Source organism: Lycorma delicatula, chromosome 7, assembly GCF_047948215.1.
Source record: "Lycorma delicatula isolate Av1 chromosome 7, ASM4794821v1, whole genome shotgun sequence".
In the NCBI taxonomy this organism is placed as follows: domain Eukaryota; kingdom Metazoa; phylum Arthropoda; class Insecta; order Hemiptera; family Fulgoridae; genus Lycorma; species Lycorma delicatula.
The window spans coordinates 33496838-33517701 of record NC_134461.1 but is presented as its reverse complement, the minus strand read 5'-3'; the positions used below and the strand labels follow the sequence as shown (position 1 = coordinate 33517701).

The window sequence follows — 20864 nt, the reverse complement described above, 5'->3', positions numbered from 1 at the left end:
TCTTTCTTTTTACTGTTTAGCCTACGGTAACTACCGTTTAGATAATTCTTCAGAGGATGAAATGTACGAGTGTGAATGAAGTGTAGTCTTGTACATTCTCAGTTTGACCATACCTTAGATGTGTGGTTAATTGAAACCCAACCACCAAAGAACACCGGTATCCACAATCTAGTATTAAAGTCCGTGTAGAAATAGCTGGCTTTACTAGGACTTGAACGCTAGAACTCTCGACTTCCAAATCTGCTGATTTGGGAAGACGCGTTCACCACTAGACCAACCCGGTGGGCCCGGTTCAGCTGAGCTGCTACAGTGCAACATACATGCATACAACAGCCTAAATATATTACACCCCTTTATGGCCAATCATGTAAACATACGTACAATGGATATTAATCATTGCTCCAGATTGCCTTGTTAGTTTTACTTAAATATTCAGGTTAATATAAATAAATCAATTTGGTCTTTGAATACATTTAACTTATCTGCACAGAATATGCATCCCCCCATCATTTTCTAACATAAATGTTAGGAAAAACAATAAGATAATATACATAACATTTTTCAATAAATTTTACATTTTTCTGGTTACTGATCATTAATACTTTATTTTCCAAAGTGCTTATTGTATTTGTAATCAACATCATGCAGAGTGTTCAGAATAAATTTTAATGTTTTAGATAATTTTAAATATCTTCATATTTAAAAAAAAAATTTATACATTTATGATAACTTAACACTACCATTAGCAGTGTATAACTGTATTTGTGTGTCACCAAGTACTTATATATCTGTTATAACCTTTTCTTGATAAAATAGAGATTTTTCGTAAGAAATTCTTTTGATAATTTCTCTTTTCTAAAGTCATTATCCCCCACAGTTTGAATAATCTATCTCTTTATGAACAGGCAGTGGAATGCTAATATTTTCATCTATATACTGCTGCCAAATATAAAGCATAACCAGTCCTTGGCAAGATCTTATGATTATGCTTGTTGAACTTGGTTAGGAGAAACATAATGTTTTAAATTATGAATTCAAAACTAAAATTTACAGATTTAAGTTCTAAGCAGTTGGGTGACACAAAAGGGAATGAAATTAATTTCAGTTAGCCAATAACAAATGGCTTATCTTGGGTGTTTTCAGTATTTTTTATAGGAAGACATAACTATATATTCAAAACATGAAAGATAGATTCGATGATGCAGGCACTGTGTTAATCTGAAAAACTTTTAACAGATGTTTAAGCTGGTTATACTAGTTTAAATTGAAGATCTTTTCCAAAATACCTCTGCAGCAAGTTGTTTACCACTTTAACCAAATCTTCCACAATTATTACGCAGGAATTTAGAGATATATTTCATTTCATATAAAATATTAATCAGGCACCTTTTTTACCTTCCTATTATAACTCATCTGTTTATAAATTTGATCTAGAACATTGACAGCATCATCTTTTGTAGAGTTGTATTGTCCCTAATGTAAGGGAATACAGTATATAAGGTGATTCACCAGTAACATAACAGGTTTACGTAAAATATTGAAGACTTTGATTACTTTTTAAATACAAGAAAAAATAGTTGTATATGCTTAACAGTGTATAGCATGAAAATAAAATGTCTTCACATTTTGGAGAAAATTGTTACATTAACATCTAAGAGATAATAGAGAGATCACTTTACTGCCTAAAACAATTAAGTTGTATGAGTAAATATAAGAGAAAAGATATAAGGGGGAAAGTAGAAAAGAAACTGCAAGGATCACATCATTAAAAGAATTGAATGATGCAGTTTTTTCATTATGACAGTTGTGAAGGTAAAAGTCAGAAATAAAGGTTCGACAGAGAATCCTTGCAAAAGGAAAAAAATATGAATATAATGGTACTAGGGGATATGGAATATTAGAGAATGAATGGCAAGAATAATTCAACTAATCTATGACCCATGTAAAAACTGTGAGTATTTAGACAGGTACATCAGAGATGTTTGAAAAATAAAGAATAGTAAGTCAAGGCAGTATGTTAATTTATATGGATATAATTCAGAAAATGATTAAAGGACAAGAAACTTATAATTTGTAATTTATAATTATCTAGGGTGATGTTAAAAAATAGTTAATACAAAGAGTAAAGGGATAAAAATTCATTAAATAAAATTTAGTTAAGTGCAACACTGTAAGTACAAAGTAGAAATGAAATATCCAAGAATATAATATTACAGAGAAAAACAGCAGAAAAGTAATTTAAAAAAAAATAAATTGTAATCTAGATAAAGAAGTAAGTGCAGAAATACACTTATGCAATATCACACTTTGCCAGTATTTTTTGGCAAATAGGTTATACCAATAGGTGAAAAATTTAAGGCAAGAGAAGAATGTAGATATGAAATGATATAAAGCATTGTTTAACCAACTATAAATCCGTTGTACGAATACTGCAAAGACACAGAGAACAAACTAAGAAATACAACCCAGGCTACATAATTGAAATTTAAAAGATCAATAGTTAGTATAAGAAATGTTGCAAAATTAGAACATAAATGGAGAGTCTGACAGTCAAAAGAAAAACCTTGGTATGGGTCTGGGAATATAAATGCATGTAATAAGATGTTACCAAGGATATTTGAATTTGACAAGGATGGTAAAACAGTGATAGGTAGATTAAGAAGGAGATAGTTGACAACAGCATCAGGAAAGTAGTTATGGAGAGACATTGTATAAATAGAGATACAAAATAGATTTATTTTTTCTTTTCAAAACAGCTAAAATATGACTTCATTTAGTTAAAATTTAAAAATAATTTTTTGAATAAAGATACAATTTAGGTAAAATTCTGTAAAGGCAAAAATAACTAGTTCAAACAATAATTAACATTTTTTACATCTTGCAAAACTGAGGGTGGTCAAAAAAAAAATGAAATTAAATTTCTAAGGTTGCAGTCCTGCATGCATACAAGTACCCACATGTGTTGTCTACTTTCCATGTCATGTTTAAGTTGATTGTTATAGTCACTGAGTCTGAGTGATCATTCAGGTACAAAGTGTCTGGTAATTTCCTGCTATGGAAAAAAATATTGAGCGATGTTGTGCAATTTAGTTTTCTGTCTGTTTCTTGTGCAACACACTTTAATTGAAACACCAAATTCTGGCCTGATGAGAGAGTGAATTGACCGTATTGATTAATGAGCAACAGAGCATCATTGTTTGAGAAGATTATCAAATTGGTGTGTGGCAGTGAGGGAACACTACACATTTCTAAAAGCAGTGCACACAATATTCTAAACAAAGGGATGCATATGAAGCATGTTGCCAGTTGTCGCATTCTGTGGGTTTTAACGCCTCATCAAATAGAGTACTATATACTCCTTTGCAAAGAATTGTTGGCTCACTACAAGAAGGTACACATTTTTTGCATAATGTTTTAGTTGTTGATGAATCTTGGGTGACCCTGAAATGAAACTTCAACACCCCCAATGGAAGTCAACTTCTTCACCACCACCGAAAAAAGCTAAAGTTGCATGAAGCATGAGTAATGTCATAACTGTCATCCTTTTTGATCTTGATTCATTTATCATCATTAAGTACCTACAGGGACAATGCTCTCTGTTATATCGATGTGCTGATCTCACATCAGAAGAAAGATTGCAGAACTTCTGTTGAAACATGATAATGCATGCTCCCTATATCACTCAGATATTCTGGAAATTTTTAAATGTAAAAAATTAAAGTGGTTCATTACCCACCAGATCTAGTTCTGTGCGACTTCTGGCTGTAACCAGAGGTGAAGGACCTGAAAATGTAAAAATTTGAGATGAATCTAGAGGTCATAAAAGTCATAGAAGCGAAAGAAGGCCTGGATTTCATGTTTCAAAAGCAGTTAAAGTGCTGGAAGCAGCTTGTTGCAAAAAGCAACTGTTATGAAAAGGAACATGTAGATTCAGAATAAAGTTATTTTTGAAATACAGCTGCTGTTTCATTACATTAGGGAAAGCCCTCATATCTAATGAAGATATTCTACTCTAAACAATAATTACAAGTTTTTGCTACATCCTGTAAAACTGTTTAAGGAAGATATTCTGTTCAGTTTCTTGCAAGCATTACTTTATGATATTTTTACTATTAATAAGCATTTTAAAGAAATCCAATAAATTAGCAATGCCAATGTAACATATCCAGCAAGATCTGCAGAGTCAAGCTGATATCTAGAGGAAATAATAATACTAACAGGCCTGCTGAAAGAAAGCGAGAAATATGGAATTGACATACCAACTGTGCCATGACATACACAGGAAGAAATCCATTTTTTTAATAAGACACTAGACCACAGTGATTGAACCAGATACTTTTTATGCAGCAGAATGCATATTCCTGAACAATAAAAGTCTACTGGAAAAGAAGGAAACAAAGCTCCTAGACCTAAAAAGAGAATGTAGATTAAGATACAATGAAGAACTCTACCAGACAATAATAAAGGTCACAACCACCTTTAGGAAAAGAAGATGGTCACATCAAGAGAATTCCATGGAGAAGCTAGCTAAAAGAATCCTAGAATTCATAGAAAATAGAGACACTTACAAACTAAAGGAAACACTCCTTGGTAGAAGAAGGTAGTCAGGGACATAAAAGAACAACACAATTGAAAGCAATTAACAGCCAGAGTACAGGGGAATGATTCAAAGTATAAACAAGAGTTTATAAGACTGCATAAAGAGGAAGAAAACAGTTCTTCTGAACACCTGGATCATGAACAAACACCACAGAAGAACAAAAAAAGCCCAATCTGAAAGAACAAGGAAACACCGAGAAGAAAAGAAAAGTAAATACATTGATAGAAAGCTAAATAAAAGAAAAAATAGCAATTACTTTTATCAGAAGCATTTTGTTGAGTGGTTCTCTCCCAAAATGAATTTTTTAACATTTTCTCACAGATTTACAATGTAAAAAAAAAAACTAATAAAACAAACACTACATAATATAAAAATAGCAATGGGGTTTATCACAATAAACCCCAATTGTGACCTTAGCTTTGCACAGCAATACTTTCAGTTACAAGAACTTCTCTTCAGTTTATTCTTTGTAGATAATTGAACAATATTTCATATTACTTAAAAACAAAATGTGTGTTTTTGATGTTCAAGCCAGGCATAAATTTTTCTTCTGTGACCATGATGGCAGATGTTAGGTATCAAAAATTTTAGAATTCATCTTCCCTTTTCACACTAGTAATTTCATGTAGAATTTTAATGCAGAGTAATTAACTTAACTTTTTAAAATCAACCTAACCACCCTTTCCTGACAGAAAACTTTTTTTAGTTTTACGTTTAAAAACTGGCATTATCTTCATGGAAATATATAGTTTTCTGATTAAAAGACGGGAGCTGATAATGTTTAATAGTTAATCCATTTTATTAAAATTTGTTTCTACTACCAGTATGATATTGCTTGCTTTAACCTCTACTTTCTTAGAAATAATCAGATCCTCTTCATTTCCTTCAAACACAGTAAACATCAATAATGTAATAGTTTTATGGGAGAACCATAATGAGCTATGCTACAGGACTGACCACACTATTATTTGGCTATTACGATACTGATAAATTTACTATGTTTAATTTTTGAGGTTATTGATTGTAATAATGAGCATTAAATGTTAAAAAATCATTTGTCACTTCTAAATCTTCTAGAGCTACCTGAGGAATTCCTTCATCTATTTGTTACATTTTTCTTTGGCCCTTTGGGGTATTTTTGAGCACTCTATTTTCAATAAATTGGTTCCACTTCATCAATCAGGTCTTTTTTTAATCGTCTAATGTTTCAGTATAAGACACTTTCAGAGGTTCTACAGAAGTAAGGCAGTTGGTGTATTTACTTATTTAAATGTATACCACAATCAGTATTTTAGAAAAGAGATTAATGGCACAAGTACACAATTTCATATTGAAATTAAACATAATAGTTAATGACACTAAGAACACAAACATCGGAATATTATGTACTTTCTGCTTACAAAACAAAATGGACAGAGGAATTGTTTTAAAGCAAGTTGCATTTTTTTAGGCTATAAAAATCCATGCCAAGCAACAATAAGTAACGTAGTTGAAAAATGGACATGTTGCATTATTCAAATGACTATCTTGTATCCCAAACAATTTTAATCTTTAAATGAGTTTACGATCATTGATCTGTGAAAGGAAGCTATATCCTTATTCTAAAATGGATGATTTTATCTTAAATTACAAATTGGCTGTTTTATGAGACTTTTTTCAGAAGACATCTAGCACTGACCCAAATCCATAGTATAAACAATGGTGTTATAACTACAACTATTGCTATTCATAATATTGTTTACAGTAAAATGTGATTTAACATTTTTGAAAATCTTTTATCTATTTCATTTTTTTTAGTAGTTACAATATATCTTCTGAAGTACCCTCCTTGCTCAGGCTTTTAAACTGTTAATTTCTTTTTTCTGCTAACATTTCTATTAACTTACCTATGAAAATAAAATAATTATGTTAATTATGCCCATCATTTATTTGACAGTGTAAATTAGCTGTGCGTTACACAACATGATACCAACACATGGTAACAGAATGTTTAAGTAAAATATTGAGATGCACAATATAAAACTGTTTACTAACCAGGTCAGGCAACACATGAAAACTAATATTTTCAAATCTTAAATTTCCTTTCTAAAACTACATTCATGCTAAAAAGGTTGTGCTGACATAAAATACAATTAAAGTGAACAGCTGTATTAAAGCACAAAAACATTTATTCAGAAAGAAGGGGCAAATTTTAACACAAGGGTGGTAACAGAAATGATGCTCAGAAAAACCATTGTAAAGGGAACATAAATAGATAGTAATAAAAATCCCTTTTCTTTGTGTAACCTATCTTTTACTTATTTTTTTAATAAATTAATATGAATGTTATTGGTTGTTACGGAAAATCAATATTTTACTGTATTATATAATAAATTCTCTAACAAGATTCATTAAAAATTTAAATCAATATTGTCATATGAGTTTTGTTAGTATAATACTCATTTATCAGGCTTATGAAATAAGGACAACATAGTCGAATTGCATAATTCACAAATTTGGGTGATTCCGAATAGTTTATGGTATGAACTAAATAAATAATCTGCTTGAAAAAAAATAACTGTAAAAAACTTAGTAACATTAGGGAACAATAATAAAGACATGAAAGTAAATGAAAAGATATCATTTATTATAAGAATCAATAACCAAAACAATAATGAAATAACATTTAAAAAAAACAATATAAATCATATGACAATCTAATTAACTAATAACTGAATTATTCTGCAGTTTAATAAGTTTATCACTATAATTTAAAATTATTCCCAAATAGCCAGTAACCCTGTCCCATCAGTACAATTCATTACTAATATCTGGTTATAAAAATATAAACATAACATAAATAAAAAATAATACACAGAGCACTAAATTGATGTTTCATCTCTGATTAAAAATTGAGAGAACAAATAACAAAACAGCAAAAGAAATATATAAACAGTACAAAAAATTAATAAAGAGAATACTCTCAGGTAATATAAAATTTATGTCTTTTGATCCAGAAAAAAAAAATTTATAAATGATAACCTAATAACTCTGTAATTAGAAATCACTAAAATTTAACTTTTAATATAACTTATTGCCCAAGGTGTAAGTACAGCTATTTTTCAGATTATATGTAGTCATAAACTACATACAATGGGTTAAGCTCGAGGTAAATTATGCCAAAACAAAATAAAAGATTAAAAAATGGGGAATACTGAAGAGTGTGATAAATCTTTATCACTTGTTATTTTTTGGTATACTTTTATTACATCACAGTTTTATTTTTAAATGAATTTAACACTTTCAGGACCGTAATCTGATTTTTTTTACATTACTTTTATTAATGTTTACAGCATAAAATGAGAATTTGATCTGACAACAATATTTTTTTTATTATATTAATATTTAAGAGATAGTTAGATAAACTAAACAAGAAACATTTGTTTAGTAAAGAAAAGAATTTATAAAAGATAATGAGTACTGTTAGTTATTACCCTTTAAACCTCATCAATATAAGACGATCTGAAATGAAACAAATTCCATTTTTGAAAACAAGAGTCGCTGTTTCAGAATACTATGTGATGCTCAGTCATATTAGGAAAATGTATGAGTAAAAATTTTTGTTATATTCTTTCCTGAATCCAGTGAATGCAGGAGAAATTTAGTCTTACAAATGATGTTTTAACACAGGATGCTTTTTATATAATGACATCATTACTCTTAAGTCTCAGAGAACTCTACACTCAGATAGTGCAATAAAAATTTTAAGATTACAATTAATTCTTTTGACAGAAAAATAAAGTAATCTAAAAAACTTAACTTATATTAACTTACAAGATGAAATTTTTACAATTGTGAGCAAATATCAAAATACGTAGCTGAGAAGTTGAAGATTTGCATAAAATTAATTTTTATAGAAATCTGAGTTTAAAACAAATCAATTGATCAAATTTATTATAAAAATTAACAATAAAAATAGTTAATATTTACAATACTTCAACATTTTTAAATAAAATTGTATAAATAAGGATGACAAAATTTTAAACAAATAAAGCATTCCTAAACTTTCTCAAGCATGTGTTTGACACTTTTATAGAAAATTAAATTGGCTATTATACAATACAGCAGGAACATATCTGGTCAAAGTAAGTGTCATTCTGATTTCACATTGCATTACCATACATTCAATTTGGTGAAATCAATGTGCATATAAAAAATGTGCTATAAAAATAAATGTACTAAAAAAATATGTGCATATACTCATTATTTGAATACAACAAAGATCAAGTTAGACCTGACTAGGAGTAGTGTGATAAGTTAATTAAAATCTAATATAATGATCTATAATCATTTTATTTCATTAAAGTGGGGTAGTATATGAATTTATCATAATAAAATCAATGAAGAGAATGAAGTAACATGATAATATTGTGACAGTATTAAAAATAATTAATGACTTGGTTTTAAATTAGTTAGAAATTGTTCTTCTAGAAAATCTTTATGAAGCTAATTAGTTATTTGTGAAGTGCCAGTGGCTCTCTGAAGGTTAAAAAGACTGGTTTAATTAAATTATCCTTAAAAATACTAATACATTTTTATTATTAAATTAGAATGGGAATCTTCTCTTAACTGGCTGTAGGAGAGTCTGAAAAAATCAGGTTACAGCTAGCTAAGTAAAAATAGAAGTTAAAAGTTTACTTATGTTTTTAGTCATTACTGATGAAAATTTAAATAGTATAAACCTAATATTTAAAAAAAAATAACTGGTTACTCTTAATTTTGATTCAAAACAAGGCAGTTTTGGAGAAAATTAATATTAGCAATCTGAAATAAACTACAAGAATATTTTAATTTAACAATGAAATAAAATGCACAATTATATGAAATTTATCAAACATTTCAAAATGAAATCTCTTCATTATAGAGAGATAAATATGTAAAACTTTATATGGTCCCAAAAGGGTTAAAAAAACACCTACATAAACAAAAATGTTTACATAATATATGTAAATTAATTAGATGTTAATTTGATATAAATCAACTTAAAGGATTACTAAACGATTCATAAATATTGGCACCAAGAATTTTAATATTTTGTAAATTAATGAACTGTTGGATCCAGTGTTCATATGATTCTTTGCTAGATCCATTAGCTTTAGCCATATTAGTCAGTCCATTAACAATAGGTACAACTTTTGCCATAGGCATTGTAACTTTATTTAAATGTAATCCCTTTGAAATATGACAGTTCTGTACTCTTGATGAAGGACCAGGTAATTCTAACTGATTATTTAAATTATCAGGAACATAAAATTCTGCTATTTTATCCATAATTTGTGAAAATCCACGACTAATACACGAAGTTGCCAACGATTTAACTTCATCGGTTTCAATAATATCTAAAGTTTCAGTGATAATTTGGCACATTAGCTTATCTTGAGTTTTTTTATAATTATTTATAAAAGTTTGTGGCAAAATATACTTTGATAAATGAGATAACGGGTCATCTGAGTCGCTGCTGATAGCCGACTGTATTGCCCAGAAATAACGTTCGATATCTTGTAAATTTAATTGTTTCTTCAATGATTCTCCTTCAAGCACAAAACGAACTTTAGTTTCAATTAATGAGGAAAGCTCTTTTATACCCTTTGTTAAGAAATATTCACATAATGATAAATAATCTTCTTGTAGCTGTTTACCTATAACACAGGTGTCTTCTGAATTAGATGTTAACTGACGATATAAATATCCACCAATTAAATTGACTTGTATTCTTAACATAATAACAAGTAGTGTACCAGAATATAATAACACAGATAACCTTGTAAACGCAATTATTTTTAACTCTTCCCACATGGCAACTTTATCACACTTTCCATTTCTTAATTTTTCCAAAATTTCTTCAGTATTTAATAGTTTTCCTACAGTATCACACAAAGATGGTGTAAGTGACAAAATTGTTTGATTACAAGTCCTTTCATTTCTTTCAAAATGTTGCTGACGTTGAGTCCTTTCTAAAAATTCTTTCATTTCACGTTCTTGCCATTCACGTAATTTACGTTGAGCATAATGAGTAGCAAATACAACACCACCGATTACAACACCACTAACTATCAACTTACGACGATGTCGACAAACAAACCGTTTAATAGCTGAAAACATCTTTCTCAAAAAATGAGAAAAAATTAACAAAATGAAAATTTCATAAATTTACAATTCCAAAAATGCATCAGTTAATATATTTTGCATTTTTATAAGTTAAAACTAAGGATATATGCTTACTACTAAAATACTATCAGACAGGTTTAGTCAATTAATGTCTCTAAGTTACTAGATTCCAATTTTTTGTTTGCTTTTTCAAATCGGTTGAGAACAAAATGTGTTGAATCTAAAAATCGTTCAACACAACTGATGAGGCAAGTTTCAGTACGTGACTCCAAACGAGGTGATGGCTTGTCTACACACAGATCCCAGCATTTATCAGTTAAATTGCCAACAAGATTCTGAAAAAAGGAAATAATTAAAATCATAATACATAAACATGCTCTTAAACTGAAAATTTAAATTAATATTAAATTTATAAAAAAAATAATATATGAAAAGAATAAAGCTTGAGGTTGATTTTCCGTTCTTGATATTTATGATAAAATGTGATATTTTGAAATTCTTTATTTTAAAATGTGTTTTCACACATATGTCTGTGATTATTAATTATTATTGTAAAATTTTTATTAACATATTTATTTTTTTCATTTAAATTTAATAATCTCTAGGTTACTCAATAAAACTAAGTAATTTGAATAGTTACAGCAGATTTTCTTTTCTTTAAGTAACCTAGTCTTAAAAATGGCCAAAAACCATTAAAAAAGATGATCTGGAAATATTAGTGTCTTTCTATATGATAACATTTTAGATATTAATAAAATAGTACAAAATCTTTCACAAATAGGGTGATTAATTTTCATTACCCTAAATAATAGTCTAAAATTTTAGAGTAATAGAATACAGATTTCTTATATTGGTTATGTTCTTGTTCGCAAATTTGTAATTTAAAAATTTACAACAGTACAATCTTTTGTGGAAAGGGAAACTAATAGATACTTAAATTTTTACAGTTCTTTGCTTAAAGATGTTTTAATATTGTTAAATTACACAACTTTTTCTTTAATACTTTATGTAATAGTAAATATACATAAAAAGAATAAAGAGTCATAAACTGGTAAGCTTATTTCCTTCTGTAATTACATTCTACAACTGATTTTAATACACTGATCTCTATAAAACTGGAAAGGGAATCCTCATATGGCGTAAAATACAATTAAGTGTTCAATATTGAAGCATACTCCAGCACTGCAGAATGAGATGCTGGGAACTAAATTAAATCATTGTACACTTGCACAACTATAATCATGATGGTAGGGATGTTTATAAGTCAAATAACCAAAAGAACAGTCATTTTCACAACACAAGCAGAAATTTACAGAGAGTTGTAGAGAATTTATATAGAGATCAGCGTTCAAAATACAAAATCACAACACTTCTACTGCATTGGTTTAAATTTAAAATGTGGTTCTATCCCTACTCTGCGCATGCACCGTTTCATTTTATTTAGTTCTACCACTCATTTAGTGGTGCTAGTTTATGCTTCAGATTTTACCAATTCCAATATATGGACTCCCTTATCCAACTATATACAGATCAGCGTTTTAATATAATGAGAATTGAAACATTCTCCAATGGTGAATTTATTTTTTTTTAATGCAATAAAAATGAAAATTCTCTCACATTTTTAATACTATTTAATTTTGTTACTCTTATTATTATTAGCATTTCATATCTGTTTAAAAATAATTATGATCTATAATTATACATTTGATAAAGCTTACGATCAAAACATGTATCAAAACAAGTCCTACCTTATAATTACATTTTTTATTTCAACAATCGTCTCTAAGTAATAAGTAATTAATAGAAGTACACCATATTACCAACTTTTAACTATGGTACTAATTGTACTATTATATACTCCACTTATTCACAATGGTTGCCACTTCGGATACCACCAGTAACATTTTAATAACTGAGAATGGATTGCTGAAATCCAAAAGCATTATTATATGATAAGATCATCCCATATAGAATTCTGTAAATGAGGCTTTACATTTCATTAGTTTGTATAATGCATGAGGAATATGCTTTAGTATAAAAAAATATCTTTTTTATCATTCTCTTTAAAACAAAAAAAAACATTTTAATAAAAAATATATGTGTATGTGTGTATATATATATATATATATATATACATAAAACAGCAGAAGCACTAAATATAACAATAATAGTTAATAAAAAATTGCATGTAAACAAACTGGATAAGAACTGAATATGTGTTTACTTTACGAGCAGAGATATAGGTAATAAATGTAGTAATAAAATACAATTAAACAAATTATGAAGAAAAAATATGGATTTTAAATGCAGAGTACATTTTTTTGTTTGTTTTCAATCATTTGACTGGTTTGATGCAGCTCTCCAAGATTCCCTATCTAGTGCTAGTCGTTTCATTTCAGTATACCCTCTACAACCTACATCCCTAACAATTTGTTTTACATATTCCAAACGTGGCCTGCCTACACAATTTTTTCCTTCTAACTGTCCTTCCAATATTAAAGCGACTATTCCAGGATGCCTTAGTATGTGGCCTATAAGTCTGTCTCTTCTTTTAACTATATTTTTCCAAATGCTTCTTTCTTCATCTATTTGTCGCAATACCTCTTCATTTGTCACTTTATCCACCCATCTGATTTTTAACATTCTCCTATAGCACCGCATTTCAAAAGCTTCTAATCTTTTCTTCTCAGATACTCCGATCGTCCAAGTTTCACTTCCATATAAAGCGACACTCCAAACATATACTTTCAAAAATCTTTTCCTGACATTTAAATTAATTTTTGATGTAAACAAATTATATTTCTTACTGAAGTCTCGTTTCGCTTGTGCTATTCGGCATTTTATATCGCTCCTGCTTCGTCCATCTTTAGTAATTCTACTTCCCAAATAACAAAATTCTTCTACCTCCATAATCTTTTCTCCTCCTATTTTCACATTCAGTGGTCCATCTTTGTTATTTCTACTACATTTCATTACTTTTGTTTTGTTCTTGTTTATTTTCATGCGATAGTTCTTGCGTAGGACTTCATCTATGTCGTTCATTGTTTCTTCTAAATCCTTTTTATTCTCAGCTAGAATTACTATATCACCAGCAAATCGTAGCATCTTTATCTTTTCACCATGTACTGTTACTCCGAATCTAAATTGTTCTTTAACATCATTAACTGCTAGATCCATGTAAAGATTAAAAAGTAATGGAGATAGGGAACATCCTTGTTCCTTATTATTATGTTCCTTTATTCCTTGTTCCCTTTCTTATTACGGCTTCTTTCTTATGTTCTTCAATTATTAGTGTTGCTGTTTGGTTCCTGTACATGTTAGCAATTGTTCTTCTATCTCTGTATTTGAACCCTAATTTTTTTTAAATGCTGAACATTTTATTCCAGTCTACGTTATCGAATGTCTTTTCTAGGTCTATAAACGCCAAGTATGTTGGTTTGTTTTTCTTTAATCTTCCTTCTACTATTAATCTGAGGCCTAAAATTGCTTCCCTTGTCCCTATACTTTTCCTGAAACCAAATTGGTCTTCTCCTAACACTTCTTCCTCTCTCCTCTCAATTCTTCTGTATAGAATTCTAGTTAAGATTTTTGATGCATGACTAGTTAAACTAATTGTTCTGTATTCTTCACATTTATCTGCCCCTGATTTCTTTGGTATCATGACTATAACACTTTTTTTTAAGTCTGACGAAAATTCCCCTTTTTCATAAATATTACACACCAGTTTGTATAATCCATCAATCGCTTCCTCACCTGCACTGCGCAGTAATTCTACAGGTATTCCGTCTATTCCAGGAGCCTTTCTGCCATTTAAATCTTTTAATGCTCTCTTAAATTCAGATCTCAGTATTGTTTCTCCCATTTCATCCTCCTCAACTTCCTCTTCTTCCTCTATAACACCATTTTCTAATTCATTTCCTCCGTATAACTCTTCAATATATTCCACCCATCTATCGACTTTACCTTTTGTATTATATATTGGTATACCATCTTTGTTTAACACATTATTAGATTTTAATTTATGTACCCCAATTTTTTCCTTAATTTTCCTGTATGCTCCGTCTATTTTACCAATGTTCATTTCTCTTTCCACTTCTGAACACTTTTCTTTAATCCACTCTTTCGCCAGTTTGCACTTCCTGTTTATAACATTTCTTAATTACCGATAGTTCCTTTTACTTTCTTCATCACTAGCATTCTTATATTTTCTACGTTCATCCATCAGCTGCAATATATCGTCTGAAACCCAAGGTTTTCTACCAGTTCTCTTTATTCCGCCCAAGTTTGCTTCTGCTGATTTAAGAATTTCCTTTTTAACATTCTCCCATTCTTCTTCTACATTTTCTACCTTATCTTTTTTACTCAGACCTCTTGCGATGTCCTCCTCAAAAATCTTCTTTACCTCCTCTTCCTCAAGCTTCTCTAAATTCCACCAATTCATCTGACACCTTTTCTTCAGGTTTTTGAAACCCCAATCTACATTTCATTATCACCAAATTATGGTCGCTATCAATGTCTGCTCCAGGGTAAGTTTTGCAGTCAACGAGTTGATTTCTAAATCTTTGCTTAACCATGATATAATCTATCTGATACCTTGCAGTATCGCCTGGCTTTTTCCAAGTGTATATTCTTCTATAATGATTTTTAAATTGGTTGTTGGCAATTACTAAATTATACTTCGTGCAAAACTCTATAAGTTGGTCCCCTCTTTCATTCCTTTTGCCCAGCCCGTATTCACCCACTATATTTCCTTCCTTGCCTTTTCCAATGCTTGCATTCCAATCTCCAACTATTATTAAATTTTCATCTCCTTTTACGTGTTTAATTGCTTCATCAATCTCTTCGTATACACACTCTACCTCATCATCATCATGGGCGCTTGTAGGCATATAGACGTTAACAATCGTTGTCGGTTTAGGTTTTGATTTTATCCTTATTACAATGATTCTATCGCTATGCGTTTTGAAATACTCTACTCTCTTCCCTATCTTCTTGTGCATTATGAAACCTACTCTTGCCTGCCCATTATTTGAAGCTGAGTTAATTAATCTAAAATCACCTGACCAAAAGTCGCCTTCCTCTTCCCACCGAACCTCACTAATTCCTACTACATCTACATTTATCCTATCCATTTCCCTTTTCAAATTTTCTAGCCTACCAACCTTTTTTAAACTTCTAAAATTCCACGCTCCGCAGAGTACATTAATAACAAAAAAAAAAACTTCATTCTGTACTTTCTTATGCTTAGCATAGATAACAATTTGATGAAAATCTGAAATTACAACAAAGTGTAATTTTTAAATATTTAGATACCTGAATTCACTGATGTCTTACAAGAATAATATGTAATAAATATTTCTATCAAACTATGAACATCGCTGCAAATAATAAATAAGCAGTTTAAATAAAATACCAATGGTAGTTGTTCACATTGCATATGCTCATAATACTAAAAAATACACTTCATATCTCTGATATATTTGTATCTTTAAGTGTTGACTTAGAAAATAGAAGATTTAAACCATTATTGGCTTCACTACACAAACATTTATGAGTGCAAAAAAATGAAGAATTAAAGCAATAAATGTAGAAAATATATAAAATGCTAAGAAAGTTTGTCCCTAGAGAGGAAAATATGTTAACAGAGATTAAAAAATTATTAACCTCTGAACTGTTGGTGAAGATAAGAAATTTTAATAGAAACACATACTTGAGAACAAAAAAAAAAATCTTGTATTAGAGTGGGTAGATATTTACAATAACAAACAATCCAGTTTGTCAGTGACTGACAAAATAATAATAGAAAATTCAATTCAATAGAACAATGACAAAGATAAAAATTAAGCAACTAATGTGTGTAATTAATAATTAATTCCTAATGACTTTAAATGAATCTAGACATGTAGGGTGAATTGCTAAGGAATGTGATCAAGACTCCTGAAGTATCTTTTAGTGGCCTCTCTTTCTTTTTACTTTCTTGTACGAAGTAAATTAAATTTTGGTTTTCATATTTCAACGGAAATATCCATTTTGACTAGTTTCGGTGTGACGTCTGTATGTATGTATCTGGCATAACTAAAAAAACAACTACCCATAGGATGTTGAAATTTTGGATTTAGGACTTGTAACAACTAGTTGTGCACCTCCCCTTTTGATTGCAATCAACTGAGCCATAAGTGTCCAAAAATTCCAAAATCAAAAAAATTTAGATTTTGGACTTTTTCTTAACTGCAGTAATAAGCCCTCATTAATAGATTTTCAATGATAATCATATGTGGTACTTATTTTCATTGGTTTCAGAGTTTTAGTCATATGAAATTTTTTTTTTAAATTTAAATATATGGATTTATTAATAATTATTAACATCTGATTGTAAATTTTTTTTATGATAAATAATAATTCAATAATAAAAAAAAATAAAAATAAAAAAAATATCAGAAGATATTAATGAAATAAAATTTTATGTACTTGTCATTTAAAAAAAAATGTGTACATGTAATTTAATAGGTGTACATGGAAGTCATGTGATGTCCACATCAGAGAATGATATGTATGAATGTAAATGAAGTGTAGTCTTGTACAGTCTCAGGTTGACCATTCCTGAGATGTGTGGTTAATTTAAGTTTCATTCAGATGCAACTTTTCACCAAAGACCAATGGTATCCAAGATCTAGTATTCAAATCCATATAAAAGCCTTTAGTAGGATTTGAACATTAGAACTCTCAACTTTGAAATCAGCTGATTCGTGATGATGAGTTAACCAGTTTAGACCAGCCTGGTGGGCTCTCTTTTTGTGGCCTAGAACAACTCAAAGAATTTTTAAGTGAGTTCTTGGCTCTATTCATGTATTTATAAAATCTCAACAATAATTACAAAAATAAATTATCATACATCCATACTAAATTAATGTGATGACAATCTACTTAATCGGAATATTTAGCACCGTAAAAAAACATTTTAACATATTAAATTGTAAACTAATCTCTATAACTGAATATGAAAACAAGAATCCATCAATTTTTGTAAACAATTCATATTAAAAAGGAAACATAAACTCAATTTCAATATATATATATATATACAGGAAAAAAGTAACACATTTATCCAAAACACTTAAAAGAATTCCTAAAATCAACATAAACTTTCAGTTTTTAGAACCAATATTCTAAATCCATTATTACTACACCCATCATAATACCATAGGTCATATAGACACACATAAAATAAATCCTTCTTTTTACCACGCTGTTAACAAGTAACAATTACATTTCTATCATGTATATATGAAGCTTATTCACTTTCAGCATTAATATCAATGTAAATAGTTATCCACCTACATTGTAGAACTAGCTACTTTCAGGCCAAACAGATACTAATTTTAATGTTGTGGGCATGATTAACTTTTAAAAAATAGCAAATCATCTTATTAAAATATTACAAACATATATATGAACTATAAAATGTAAACTTTACACATAATAAACCAACATCTCTACACACCTGAACAATATGTATTTAATAAATACACAAAATTTAACCAGTATACATATTAAATGATAAAACACAACAGAGATTTAATTTTCCACTTAAAATTCAATACTTTTAATTTGATTTAAACTTTATAATATACTCTTAAAAAGTTTCACCTCACCTTCTTAAAGTGAACATGTTAATGTAAGTGAAACTTCATTGATAAAGATATGGCTAATTAGTTTTAAAATGTGTTTATGAAAAATGTTTTTCAGAATTTTGAAAATGATTAAATATGAACTAATATTTAATAATTCCTTTCTACTTGGGAGTGACAAATAAAAAAAAATTGTTTCAGGGATATTTATTTACACATAAATGTAATAAATAGAAATCTCTAAACTACATTGACAGCCATTAAAAAAATAAACACATATTTTCAAAAATAAAAAAAAACAGTCAAAATTTGAGATCAATACTAATTTATTAAAATCTCTTGCCTGAGAAAAATAAACCACAAAAAGTAATAAAAATATTAATAAACAAAAAAAAAAAATGAACAAAATGATAAAAACAAGTTGTATATTAAGGGGTATATTTAATTTAACTTAGGGGTATATTTAATTTAACTTATTTAAAGTTTATAATTTAAGATGTAGCAAAACAGTTTCATTATCTACCAACAGATTCTAATAACTGATTTAAATTTTTAACTGATTAAACATTTTTAAACACATTCACTTGGTGAAGCAGTTCATGCTGTGAAAGCAGCTAAGAAAAAAAGTAAAAATTAAATAAAAAAACATAAATTAAGTATAATTTAATTAATAATTTACCAAATGATTCTATTTAATAAATTATTTATTGAGTAGAGCTATATAAACATTTAAGAGTAAAACTATATTGGACAAGTTAAACATACATTAAAAGAAAAGTAAAATGTGGTTGAAATTATTAGTGAGTAAAATTTTGATTTTCAGAAGAAATTACTACTATGAAAACTTATAACTTTTGATTAAAAAACTGGTTTCTTCTGCAAAGAATTATTGTTGTAATTCATTTTGTCATTAGTTTTAATATTAATCCAGAAATTTAACTAAAACTGGTAAATTACTCTTTGAGAAATAAGACTAAAAATAAAGATCTGAAAACAACAAAGATCTCTATAAAAGATCATTAAATAATTAACTTAGGAATAACGTGTAAGGATTATCATCAAACAGTTTGTAGGAAAATGAGTGGCAAACTACAATTCCATTTTGCAAGCTAAACAGAATATGACTAACAGAACTTCTGCTTAATTTAACCAAAGAAATATTGCATAAAACATGAACTAATTTTCAACAAGTTTAATTTTTTTTTAACATTTACTGGTTTCTGGGCATGAATATGAACAAGACAAATATGGAGCTTTGATATGGTAATCAGAAATTGCAACCGATACCAAAGAGTTTTAAAACAAATAAATAAGTGATGATAAAAAAATCTAGTTAAAAGGTTAAATTAAGCAAATATATTAAATATGGTCATTTTGAATATACATGAAGGAAGATGCACCATGGAAATGAGATTGTGAAAGTGTATTAAGTACTCAACCACCATTATAAACAAACTTTTGATGACAGTGGGGTAAGCAGAAATGAATATTCCTCATCCACGAAAGACAATAAGGTGTAACACCATGATTAATTTACCATTACATACAAAGAAATTTGGTTGAGTAAATGAAAAAGTAGTAGAATGAATAAGTATGAAGATATATTTTTGAATCAACTTAGTATTACAGGCACATTTAATACATGGAGAGATTAATGTCAAAATTTATTACAAAATGCCTGTAGATGTTAAATGGATCTCCATATTTATAAGTTGTAAACACTATTGTTTCAAATCATTTCTTATAACAAAACAGCTAATATTTTCAGCAATACCATAATAAATAATGCATGTCGTACTTCAGTGGGACTAAAGAAATGTAAACCTAATAACATTTATAAAATTGCAATGGGGAATTAATAATTTAAATAACCTCCAAAACCTTCCTAAAATTTAATTCAATGTAATCGATAAAAAAAACAAATGAAATAATTTTACCTGAAACCGCTGTTTCTGAACTTGTTCTTCAATAAAACTTTGGAAATGAGGATCATTAGCATAATCACCATGTTCTACAGACATTCTACAATTTCACACGTTCGTAATGTAATCACACTTTACGCAAGTCATGTGTACAAAATAGAAATTTATGATTTTTTTTCATTCAAATTAGTACCACACTATTCCAATGATAATGTCACTTCAACATTTATTTTTTAATGAAGCCGTTTTACTTTTTTGATAAGTTATTCAGAATATGAAAAGTAAGAATAAGTAACCGTAAACAGCAGTTTATTTTAAAATTATTATGACTTGCTTGTTGTGGTTCATGAATAGCACTAATTATACCAGAATGGGTTTGTTATTTTCGTAAATTGTTAAAAACTACAATTCTGGCTTTTGTCGATTATTTTTTGTACGAATTACAATTTTTATTTAACAACACAAATATTTCGTAGGTAGCTTTCGTAGTATTTTCTACACTAGAAAATGAACACCATATTTTATGAACTGCTTTTTTAAATTCATTTTTAAGTAAGAAAAAAGTAA

At 28.7% G+C, this 20864-nt stretch overlaps 2 protein-coding genes across 2 annotated transcripts; both read right to left on the bottom strand.

Annotated features, from left to right (window-relative positions):
- Positions 1-7205: 7205 nt before the first annotated feature.
- Pex3 (peroxisomal biogenesis factor 3) lies at positions 7206-10741 on the bottom strand. The gene has a single exon (XM_075372267.1). It carries the CDS (start codon positions 10739-10741, stop codon positions 9617-9619), a length of 1125 nt encoding a protein of 374 aa, XP_075228382.1. The 3' UTR covers positions 7206-9616.
- Positions 10742-10878: 137 nt separating this feature from the next.
- Positions 10879-20733, bottom strand: LOC142328466 (mitochondrial import inner membrane translocase subunit Tim8 A-like). The gene is made up of 2 exons (XM_075372268.1): positions 20313-20733; positions 10879-11082 (listed from the first exon to the last, which is right to left on the bottom strand). The coding sequence occupies exons 1-2, from the start codon at positions 20394-20396 to the stop codon at positions 10885-10887; spliced, it is 282 nt and encodes a 93-aa protein (XP_075228383.1). The 5' UTR covers positions 20397-20733; the 3' UTR covers positions 10879-10884.
- Between the last annotated feature and the right edge of the window lie 131 nt (positions 20734-20864).